We start from the raw sequence: 12,830 nt of genomic DNA, 5'->3' as shown, positions 1-12,830 counted from the left end.
AATTAGTACACATCTAACAGCCACTTTGCTATTAAGTAACATCTGGTCACTGTAAGATAATCATTTCATCAAAGGCCATAGCCAGGGGTTCTGGGCATTTGCATAAGTCAGCCTGTTTTTCATGGTGCTGGGATAGAATCCAGAGTCCCATACATGCTAGGCAAGTGCTTTACAATGAAACCATTTCCCAGACCATCCCTTACTCTGTCACACATTTGAGATAGGGTCTTGCTAAGAAGTTAGGCAGCCCCTGCACTGCAATGTTCCTGGCTTGGTCTCCCAAGTGGGGGAGGCTGTGATCCAGCTCTGCCATGCCAAACCTCATGTAAGTTTGGGAATCTGATGAAATTTTGGTGGGGATAAAAAAAAAAAGAAAGAAAAGAAGAAAGGCAAATATAAACACAGAGTTGAAAGCTCTGCACTTAGAGCCTTCAGAGTTTAAGAAGAATGGCTTAAGTTGGCTGATAGGTGAATTATACAACTGGAAAAAGTGGGAAGACCCAGCCTTAAAGAAGCTCTCATCAGGAAGAGAGCTTAGCATGACTCCACCAGAATCCGGCATCTGAATACCACCACAGTCTTTTTGCACACTGCTGATGTGCCTGGGCTGGAATTATCTTTCCAAGCTATATAGAAATTAATATTTGTTGGGAGTTGTTTTTCTTTGTATATGAGTGGGTGAATGGTGTGTTCCTGTGTGTGTGTGTGTGTGTGTGTGTGTGTGTGTGTGTGTGTGTGTGTGTGTACAAGGTCAGAGATGAACCAGTCAGGTGCTGCTCTCTACCTTATTTTTTGAGATGGAATCTGTTACTGAACCTGAAGCTCACCAATTCAGCTAGACAGCTATCTAGTGAGTGCCCGAGATCCTCTTAGCTCTAGCTGTCTATCATTGAGATTTCAGGCATGCAGAACTGTACCCAGCATTTTGCACAGGTACTGGGGACCAAACTCAGGTCTTCATACTTGCATGGCAAGAAGTTTACCCATCTCCCCAGCCTCAGGCAATACTTCCAGAGGTCAGCTTCTCAGAGGGTGTTTTTTGTTTTTTATTTTAATCAGCATTCGAAACTACTTGTGAAACTTGTCTCAATTACTTTTGTCCTTTATTCAACTTTGTATCCTATAACTGAACACCACTAGTCATTCCATTCTGTGGATAACTAACTCTGCAGTTCCATGGAAACAGAGTGAATTGCTGGTCTATGAGCCAACATGGAAAGTTGCTCATTTTGATCAGTTTGTTGTCACCTGTGCATTTTAGCCCCAAAGTTCCTTTTCCACACTTACAGGTCATGCTGATGATGAAACCCCAGTGCTGAGGGTGCCAGCACACATACATGTGTACGACAGTGACAGAAGCTAAAGGATTTGGTCAGCGACTCTGATATTTATCTCTAAGCTTCTGGGAATTAACAACAAGGAGGCTTCTTGTACAAATGGCACTGGGAAGGTGAATTTTAAAACATCAGTAACATACTGTGTGTGGGGTGGGGTGGGGGGAGAACAGACAGACAGATTTGGAGGAAATTTACAAGCAAAATATATTTTAAAATGCGTAAGTGGAATGGAGATGGAACTGAATCGGTAGAGTGCTTGCTTGCCCTGAGTTCAAAATGCACTAGGTTCTGTTCCTAGAACCTCATAAGGAGTGTGTGATGCTAGACAACTCTAACTATAACATTCAGAAATAGAGGAGTGAGGATCCCATGTTCAAGGTCATCTTCAGCAACCCAGAGAAATCTAGTCCAGCCAGTCTGAGCTGCCTGAAAGCCTGTCAAGTAATGAACAAAAGACAAACGTCAAAAAACCCAAATCAAGTGACTCCCCTAACTAACTTGTAAAATTCACCCTTGAAGTCTTCTTTACCACCAAACTTATTCATGAAGAGGGGCTTTTCAACATTCCTACGTTATATCTGCATGTGATATATATTCACTCATGGTGGAGAAAAAAAATATTTAGCTCCAGGGAAAAATATTTTCTATGTCCAAATAAGAATATCATGGTTTCTTTAGGAAACTTAAAAAAAAAAAATGCCATGATCTTGCAGCTGAGCCCCTAATGGTTCCAGATGGTCACTGCTATAAAGAATACCCCTCTATTCTTTTATTGGGACCCTGAGGTCACAAATTAGCTCTGAGATGTAGGGGTTATTCATGTTTCTGAACAGTTAGGTTTTGTTCAGCCTTATCCATCCCATTTGTCTCAGGCTAGCCTTCAGCAACAACGACAGCAACTGGTGCCTCCAAATGCAGAGGGACAGCAAGCCTCTCTTGTTTCCTGCATCTCTGTCTACCCTTCCCACTTGCAATTGCTCGAGCTCTAAATGGACTTGGGTAGCTATTGCTATATCAGCGGAAACCCATAAAAAACATCCCGAACTGTTTCCTATCATTTAAGTGTAGGGGAAAAAATATAAAAACCAGTTAAAACTTTTTTTTTTTAAATCAGATTTTGAAGGAAAAGAAGAACTTATTTTGATTTATTCTCTTCAAATACATATTCACACTTTTCTTTTTGAAGGGGGGAAAAAAAGACAGATTCTTTTCCATTACAATAAAATTGCATTGAACCTGCATAGCAAAAATACACAAAAAATGTTAATATGCTAAATAAAGTGCTAAGGTAAATGCTGTGCCTGCTGTCACTGGATTCCTGCTAACTGTCTCTCTTCTGTGGACGTCACTTAATGATTTCAGTTCTAGAATCTGTCACAGTGCCCACCACCCCTTTCTCTAATTAAAATGGATGATGTGTGGTGGGAACAAAGCACATGAGATTTCTGTTCTTGTAATGTTTCTATTCAATAGTATTTGTGATTTTCACAATAAACGGCTTTTAGCACTAATTGCAGGAGAGAAACATGAAGAGAACCTGCTTGTGAATGGGCATGGTCTTTATTTATCCAGAGTAGGTATAAGGAATAAAGCCAGCATGGATAAAGTCTACCGTGTTGAAATCTCTCTGCTGCATGCAAAACGGCCCTACTTCCCAAACAGAGGGATTCGATATAGGGAATCAGCCATGGAGAAGGTGGGGTTTGAACCTTGGGCCTAACACATGCTAGGGAAGTGCTCTACCACAGAGCTATACACCTGGCCAAGTTTTTATTTGGAATAACGTTTTATTAAGTTGTCCAGGCTGTCCTTGAACTCACTCCAAGCAAGCCTTGAATTTGTGCTTCTCTTGCTTTGCTCTTCAGAATAACTGGGATCAAATACCTCAACTATGAAGCCTGCCTGTATGATGATACAATTAAAAAAAAATTAAGAAGACTTTTAGAAACATAAATTAGCCATTAGCCTTAGATCAATTAGATAATCAGCCAATTCTTTTGGTGCTGGGAATTCAAAGATTTCATCCATGCTAAGCACATACCCTACCACTAAGCTATACTCTTAATCTCTAGAAACGGCCCCCCTAGGATTTTATTTATTTGAGACAAGATCTGATGTAGCCCCAGCTAGCCTTGAACTAGCTATGTAGCAAAAGATGAAGGATAAACTTGAACTTCTGCTCTTCTTGCCTTTACCTCCAGAGTGCTGGGATTACAGGTGTGTGCCACTCCTCATGATTTCTGCAGCTCTGAGGATCTAAGTCAGGGTTTTGTGTACCAGGTAGGCACTCTGTCAATTGAGCACGAACCCAACCCCCATTTCTAGGAGGGTAGGACAGAGGACCTTGAGCTATTCATGCCTTAGGCTCCCACTGGAATTATGAGTATGTGCCACCTGGTCCAACAACTTTTAATGATTTATTTATTTATTTATTTACTTACTTACTTACTTACTTACTTATTTATTACTGGGACTGTAGTTCAGTGGCAGAGAGCTTGCTTGGCATGCAAAAAGCCCCAAGGTTTATCCATAGTACCACACACACAAGCATGCACATAAATGTCTGGTTAATATTTACAGCAGTAGAATATATTAAGGTTAGTGCAATAGAAAAGAACTTGAAAACACTTCGACTGCTTCATATTGTGCAGTTGTTGGCTTTCTTGAAGATGTCATAGAAGATCTTAGGATCAAATGTGTGTCTTGTCTCATTTGCTCCAACAGACTATTCCAGAAGTCTCACTCTGCAATTTTCTCTCTGTAAAATCATCAGTTTTGCTGAAATTTATCAAATAAAACCTACACTGATGGGAAAATTAAACTCAAGCTACAGGACAGTGTTTCAGTTGCTGTGTGGGTAGAAGGCCAGAGATGAGCAGGAATGAAGTCCCATTAAACAAAGGCCCAGGCTCAGAAGAACAGAGTTCATGTCCACCATCAGAACAGACCAGCCCTTTAGGGATAGCTTTTAAACATCACAGACATTTTTCTCTCCATTTTCCAATATTCCCTTCTCCAGTAATGGGCTTCATGGATGCATGCAGGCAAGAAAATATTTTGGTTTGGGGGATGTGTCATGACTCATTGACGAAGGAATCTCAGATTTTATATTTTATGTAGAATCAACAGAAAATTCTGGAACTCAAATAGCCCCCATGTAAAATAATGTTATGGAAGAAGTGCTTTGCTCCTAAGTCCACAGAGACAGTGGTTGAGGCTATGTGAGGATGCGCTGTGCTGTAAGTTTTTAGCTATACTTCCAATCACATTTTCCCAAGGAAGTTACAGTATCCCTTCTCAAAGCAGAGTTGTTGTCAATGTCAAAAACAGTACAGAAGGGAAAATGGACAAGAGAAGACTTAGCACACATCACAAGCACAAAGCATACAGTGGGACTTAACACATATCACAAGCACCAAGCAAGAAGTGTGACTTAGCTCCATCAAAGCACCAAGGACACAGTGTGACTTAGCTCCATCAAAGCACCAAGGATACAATATGACTTAGCTCCATCATAAGTATCAAATATCCAGTGTATGGCCATAACCGTAGCTTACTACTCATTTTATTATACAATACAATATTCATATAAAACATACTTTTAAAAAGTACTAAAATAGCCCGGCGTGGTGGCGCATGCCTTTAATCCCAGCACTCGGGAGGCAGAGGCAGGCGGATTTCTGAATTCGAGGCCAGCCTGGTCTACAAAGTGAGTGCCAGGACAGCTAGGGCTACACAGAGAAACCCTGTCTCGAAAAAACAGACAAACAAAAAAAAAAAACAAAAAACAAAAACAAACAAAAAAAGTACTAAAGTACAAAGAGCCATTGACTGCTCAAATTCTGAGTGTAATTGATTTTTTTTTTAATAAGTCAGTCTCTTTTTCCTTCAACCCAAAGGTGTTTTGTTCTAAACCCATGCACACTGTAAATTTACTATAATCAACTGAGTTCCCACATTAGAGGGACAGGGACAAATTAAAAGCCAAAACAAAAACAAAACAAAACAAAACAAAAAAACCCTGTGCTTTGGGCAAATTATTGATATAAATGAAGCCGTGATGTGAAGCTCAATGTTCAGCTGGACACATTCAACTATGTGTTATGAAAGAATCTCTGAAAATGTTGGTACAGTTCTGCCAGTAAGTACAGAAGCATAACTGGGAAGCAATCATGTCTAGATTACAAAGAGTTGGCAGTGTTGGTCAGTTTTCATGCCCAGAAGCAGAACACTCTTTCTATCAGTCTCTAGGTGACTTAAGTCAGCTCTCTAACCTGCTATGTTCTGCGTTTAGGAGAAAGAAACTCTTTTAGTGGGTAAGTGATGCAGATCATGATAGAGAAGAGGAAGTGGGCAGAGCAAGGAGTTTCCAAAGACTGTTGAGATGATCCTAGTACATCACAGGTGTACCTATTATAACAAAACAAGAATGCCTCCTATCTGTACAATTAACATTACTAATAAAAAGTTAAATAAAAAGAAAACAAAAACAGAAGCCCTGCTAGGACAGATGTGTGAAAGTTGGGAAAAAAAAAAAAGTCCCAACACAGCACTAAGAGTTCAAAGGAAAATCTGGGGCTAAGGCTCCATGGAAGAATGTCTTACATGTGTGAGACCCTAGGCTCCACTTGTAGAATTAACTGAGATAAATAAGTAAATTGGCAAAAATTAAATAAAAATAAATATTGTTAGAAATGCAAACTTCTACACACATGGAAATACAGGGACAAAGAGTGAAGTAGAGACTGAAGGAAAGGCCATTCAGAGACTGCCCCACCTCGGGAATCCATCCCACATTCAGACACCAAACCCAGACACTATTGCTGATGCCAAGAAGTGCTTGCTGACAGGAGCCTGATAGAGCTGTCTCCAAGTTGTATTGCCAGATCCTGACCAATACAGATGCAGATACTTGCAGGCAACCATCCGACTGGGGAAAGGACTGAAGGATCTGAAGGGACCTTATCTGGCATCGATGGAAGAGGAGACCCTTGGTCCTGTAAAGGCTTGATGCCCCAGTGCAGGAATGCTAGGATTGCAAACACACACCTGTGCTCAAAGGTGCTATGGATAAAATGAAACCCACAGGGCATGTGGACCGTGCCACCGGAAGAATGGGCATGAGATGGGTGTGTGGACAGTGCTGGGAGAGAAATAGGCATGGGACTGGTAAGGTGAAGCATATTCAAACCCTGGAAATCTCAGAGTTTGAGGTGATAGGAGTAGAGTTAACAGCCTCCCTGTCTCCACACCTGCCTTGGGACATATAACCACGACCCCCAGCTAGACGACCTGGGACAGTCATACAACACAGCTCCTGGAACTCTTCCTTTATGCAAATGGAGAGTTATCACCATCTTAACTTCAGTCAACAAAATGTATTTAACATCCCTCTTCCAAATCCTACCCTACTCCCCAAAGATACACCCCTGTCCACGTGGGATGAAGCACACAGTTATTTCACCAAGGATCACCTGAGCTTAGCTGTTTTTTGTTGACCTCTAACACTTGAGGGAAGGCTCTCTCCCTGAAGCAATCACTGTTGGACCTTGGACTCGCCTACCTGACCAGGCTCACATCAGAGCCCTGGCTTCTGACAAGGCTGCTGCCTCCATCACGATTCTTGCCACCTGCCTTTACTGGCCACCTGAACCTCTTTATTTGTTTTCTAAGAGCTGTAATGCTCCCAGCATTCCCAGCCAGACCTGAGCCCTGTGGACTTTACTTTTCTCAGACTCTGCTTCACCCTCCTTAGTCTGGCTTTCAGGGACATCTGATGCCCCAGAGGAAAGGGGCAGATTGTGGACACTGTCCATTATGGACTTTGCCCTGTCCTCTCAGAGATGGTGTACTGGAAGCACCTGGGCAACCCACCAGGAGAGGCAGAAATCGGAAACCACAGAAACTTCTGTAAGCATTGGGCATCCAGCTGTGGGCACTCAGGAAGCGAAGTATAAAGTAGAAGAGGAGAAGTATATGTCTATAATCCCAATACTGGAGCTGTGGAGACAGGACTTCCCTGGGATTTGCTGGTCAGCTTTAGGTGCAGTGAGATATCCTTTCTCAAAATGACAAAAAACAAGGCATACAGAACAATGAAGAGCAACAGAGGAAGACATCGAGTTTCTACAGGGATGCACATCTCCATGGACAGGTATAGATGCACATACTGTGCACACACACACATATGTGCACACATATACTCACATGCATACATGTGCATGAGTGCACACACACAAACTCAATAAATAAATGTGTGAGTAAATAAATAAAAGTTCAGTATTAATGTACCCCCAGTCACTATGTAAAAAGTCTTAACTGAAATCATTAAAATGCACTTAGGATCAAATGAATATAAAAGTTTCTGCTCTTTCATTTTAAACATCTTCCTTTGTATTACATTCATTCACAGTCATCACACAGATATTTCAGCTGAGGGCAAACTATTTCTATTTATGATAAAACCAGTAGACAGGTGGACATGGGTGAGGGAGGCACCTTGGCAGGGAGCAGGGACTAGTGGTACCTTTGAGACCTACCTCTCCTGTTCTTCCTTCATCCGCACCCTGTCCTCTTCTGAGGTGAAAGAATCCTGGATTTTTATTCGACCCATTTTTTCCATCTTGTCATCTTTTCGATGTTTGCCAAACCTGTTGGTAATGAAAAATTCTACCTTGTCAATATATACACAGTGAGTTGTCCTCCTCAAACAGAGGAGGAGGGTAAAGGGGGAGAGGGAGAAAGAGATACTAGCTTCCTCACAATTCCATCCAGATGTCTCCTGAGCATCTCAGCTTCAATTAGAGAACCCTATTAAACTTTAATTAGAATATTCCAGGCAAAACCTTTTGGAAGGCCACTTCCCTCTCCTTCAGTATTCTACATTGTTGTTTGGAAAAACAAAATAAAATGAGCAAGGCAAAGCAGTTTATTCTTCTGGGAAGCTGAGGAGAAGTGACCCAGTTGGTACAGTGCTTACCCAGCATGCTCGAAGCCCTGGGATTTATCCCCAGTACTCTCCACCCAAACAGACAAGAGGATAAGAGATGACTCAACGGTTAAAAGCACTGACTGCACTTCAAAGGTCCTGAGTACAAATCCCAGCAACCACATGGTGCCTCACAACCATCCGTAATGAGATCTGATGCCCTCTTCACTTAAGATATAATAATAATTTAATAATAAATAAATCTTTAAAAAAAAAAAGAAGAAGAAGTTCAAGATTATTCTATCTCTATAGAAAGAGTTCAAGGTTAGCCAGGACAATAAGAGATTCTGTCTCAAAACAACAGAAAACAGGATTGCAGTTGATCCCAAGAAACAAGCAAATAAGACATGTGCAGAATGCCAAGCTGAACACTTCAGACACCAGAATGGGGGAAAACAAAATCTTCACAGAGGGAGCTCCATCATTGGACTAAAGACTGAAAATCCAAAATCATCCAGTTAACACCATCTCTGTAAGCAATGAGTCCTCTTTATTTTCCCCGAGTAGGCTTATTGGGAACATTCATCATGTTTAAAACCTGACAAACGTTTGCAAGGTTTAAAGCTCAGAGGATAATTCATGCTGCTAGACTGGAGATGATTAAACTGAAAGCTTTGGGGGAATCTTCACCAAAATGTTCTCCTCAGTCCAGCGAGCAGTGGCCGGATAGGAGGATGCCTTTGGCTTAGAAGTCCACACCTGATCAAAACCAAACACAAGGAGTGTGCAATGCAATCTGGCCTCGGTCTATGTACTGCTGAAGAAAGATGCCAACCCCAGGGCTCTTTAAGAAAATGCCACTCTAGTCTATGCTGGCATCCAACATATCCCAGACGGTCCAGCTTCATACAGACTCATCTTCCTGCGGCTATTCTCCTCTATAAAAAGTCCACGTGCCCCATGATGCTTGCCTTCCGAGGTCTCCAATCAGATACATGCACGAGGATTGTCAAGTCACCAGCTGTCTCAGAGAAGAAAGTGCAGGCACATAGCTGCACAAAGAATTTCTCATTAATAAAAGAGGGGTGTGAGTGACTGAGTCCTTCTATCGGGAGAGGTCATCCAGGGCAAAAAGAGGGAAAATGACCGACATGGGAAGGAAAACCCCTCATCCTGGCATGGTTGAAGCCTCTAGCCAGTGGAGAATCGAGAATTGAGCATCAGTAACATTTCCTGAAGGTCTTTCTTGCTTTCAGCTACAAACCTGTCATTTTTCAGGATTCTCACCACAAACCCCATGACAGTGACAGGGCCTATCCTATACCCCCTTACAACCTTAACAGATTGCAGTTACATCCCTGCTACCTCTGGAGCCATCCTGCAGTCTCAGTTATAAAATAAGAAACAGAGTTAGAGGAAGAGAGGGTTCCTAAGAAATCTCCTGAGCAGCAAAATTCCCAGAATCTCCAACAATCCTGTATACAGTGACCACTGGGACTCTTGAAGGGAGACTGTCCCTGGAGAACCCTCTACTAACTAGACTTGGGTATGTCTTATTCTTTCCCTGAGCAACTCTCTTTCTCTTAGTCCCTGTGACTCAAGATGCTTAAGATACTTGTTTAAAGTATCTTTAATGAACCGTGATTCTTGAGAAGTCTATACACATGCTTTTAGTTGTACCATATTCTTTCTCTGAACACCTTCCTGCTTACTGAGAAATTCTAACACTGCTTCATGCCAGCTTGTCCTGAAATTCTCTTCTGCATCAAAGCCAAGGACCTGGTTTTACCTAGATCAGGGGAGTTTCTCAGGTGTTGTCTGAGAGGGTATATGATTCCCTCTGTAATGCTGCCAGCTCAGAGAGGAGCCAGGAATGCAGTCTACAGTCAAACTCACGTCAGAAAGAAAAGAGCAAAGGCTTATTTGCACAGTTGACAGATAAGAGAAAAAGGTTTCAAGTCACGGGTTGGTTACTGGCACAGGTCATTTCTTATAAGGATAAATCTCATTTTAAACACTAGGCTGAACATGAAGTATCCAGTACAGACCTCAGACAGTAATTAAGATACACCGTGTTTGCCAAAGGGTTTTATAAACTAGGAAATTATCATCACAATATTATGCTAGGAAAATCTCACATGTTGTCATCCCCATTCACATTATATATTCTAATGTGACGAAATAAGGAAGACTAGTTACAAGTTAATTCTATACATCAAATGTGTCCTTGACATTTGATCTTATTTAGAAACTAGACAGTAAATTCAACTGGAAAGGGGAGGAAGGGAAGAAAATGTCTTCATGAAATTGATTAAATCTAGGATCTGCTCACTTTTCAGAGGGGATAAAATACGCACTGGGACTTTAAAACTAATATATATAAAACACATAGCTATGTCTATGTAAAATCATGCTCGTGTGTACACACACACAGAGCCTGGGAGTTAGACATTATAAAGTTATGATTTATAGAATGAATGAACCAAACAGCAAACATAAAAACACTCAAGGGAACATCATCTCAAGCATAATATTCAGTCATTCACCAGCATTATTGAGTATCTCCTTGCATGAGAGCTGACTTATCTACACGCAGAACAGAAAACACTCCATGCCACTATTGGCACCACGGAGATTCTTTTCTAGCCGGTATTTAGGTAGCAGCAGGATGAAGTAGGCACGGGAGCACACAAAGAATCATGACAGAGTGAGCTGGAGTTTTACTTTAGAGAGTTAAAGATGGCTTCCTGAGAAGGTGACATTGAGAACAGATCAGTGTGCCATGCTGGGAAGCATCAGCAATACAGGCTGAGGCTGAGACTCAAGTTGGTCAAATGCTTTAACTATTGTGCCTGGGGCTCCATCCCTAGCAGCCCACAAACTAAGCATGGTGGCACACACCTGCAATCCCAGAAGGTATTGCCAGAAGGGTCAGGAGTTCAAGGTCATCCTTAGCTTCATAATGAGTAAGATGCTATCCTGCTACACATAAAATCTTGTCTCAATATAAAACAGAACACAAGGGGAAAACTTCCACAAGGGCCCTGAGGCAAGGTACGATGATTGTCTTTGAGGAATCACAAGGGCCACAAATCCAAGAGTGGCGCTGGGTAGCATCTGATAATAACAGTTACACTGTTAGAAGCTGAGTCCTAAAGGGGGCGACTGTCAGACAGATGCTGTGGCCTAAGTCAGGCATGTTTTGGGGCAGAGAGGGCAATACACAGAAATACTAGGATATGTAGATGTACAGAAAATCATTGTCATTCCAAAGTTCAGCCTATCACCTGGAAAATGGGGCTATCTATCCAGTGACACACACAGGGCAGGGAGGGGGACTGCCTGTAGCTGAGGAGTGAGAGGGAGGCATAGCCAAGACCCAGCATATGGAATGAGGCTAGACATGCTGAGTGTCTCAAGTCATCCTGAATGAAAATTGTGCATCTCAGCGGCAGCTGCGTGTATAAAAGGGATTTCCGGAAAAGTCTATGCTCAGGGGCTGTGAAGGGGCTGGCTTAGTTAGTAAAGTACTTGTCTAGCAAGAATGAAGGACTGAGTTCAATTCCAAATACTATGTATAAAGGTTGTATGTAGAGATATACACTATGATCCCAGTGCTGGATTACTGGGACTTGCTGGTTGGGAAGCCTAGTCTAATTGTTGAGCCTCAAGCCCCAATAAGAGACCAACTTTAAAAAAAAAAAAAAAGTGAAGAGACTCCTTTAGGGAATGCTACCAAAGGTTGTTCTTTGACCATCACCTACAAGCGCGCACACACACACACACACACACACACACACTCACTCACTCAAGTTCAAATAAATATTAACATATTGCATTTACTAATAATTAGAAAGCTATAAAGGTAAATGATGACAGCCATTTCATTTTCAGTTAGTAAATGTCCTCAAATGACACACGGTTGTCATGGTGATTCAGGTCACTCCCACTGAGGAGATCATGTAGGTCGGTGCATTGAGTAAATCCTATTGGAGAAAACTGAGATTTATTGATCTGTGTGTGTTTTCACACCTAGGTCTGGTGCATGCTATAGAAACATTCTACTATTAAACCGACAACTCGGGGGAAAAAACTTAGTTGCATTTATAGTCTTCTTTATAAGCCGAGGATGGATGACTGACAGATATCCACTTTCCAGTGTCACACCCATCTCAGACCAACTCTACAATGGATCTGAGATCCACAACACAAGCCAGGCCACCTGAGAGTGGCTACGGGAGACAGGTGGGAGGAGGCTGGCGTGCCTTTGGCCATGAGCAGAACATCTCAAAGCAAGTAAAAAGACCCCAAATGGATGAACTAACTGCCACGTCTATACATAAAGAACCACCACTAACAGTTAGCACCTGCTACGTTCTCCCTGCTAGCAAATGACCAGGAAAGCGGTATAAATACAGCTGAAATAGCTTGCCATTTAAACCATGATAGTTCTACTGCTACTAAATTTAGAAGTCTTTAGTAAAAGCATGCTGAATGATTTAAAAAAAAAAAAGCATGTTCTGCTCTAGATAAAATAAAAACACCCATTGGTGGTGATGAATGGG

The 12,830-nt window shown here is 41.8% G+C and overlaps 1 protein-coding gene across 13 annotated transcripts in view; it reads right to left on the bottom strand.

The window, feature by feature from the left end:
* The window catches only part of Pard3 (par-3 family cell polarity regulator), a 548,906-nt gene that overhangs the window by 144,026 nt on the left and 392,050 nt on the right, over window positions 1-12,830 (bottom strand). For all 13 annotated transcript variants that reach the window (XM_006531520.3, XM_006531523.3, XM_006531524.3 and 10 more), the window contains one exon: window positions 7,877-7,987. In XM_006531520.3, the coding sequence (XP_006531583.1) occupies window positions 7,877-7,987 (111 nt within the window). The remainder of the gene's footprint in view (window positions 1-7,876; window positions 7,988-12,830) is intronic.

The sequence above is a fragment of the Mus musculus genome, chromosome 8, assembly GCF_000001635.26.
Source record: "Mus musculus strain C57BL/6J chromosome 8, GRCm38.p6 C57BL/6J".
NCBI lineage: Eukaryota > Metazoa > Chordata > Mammalia > Rodentia > Muridae > Mus > Mus musculus.
Note: the sequence above shows the minus strand (reverse complement) of the source record. Positions and strands in the feature narration are given on the sequence as shown.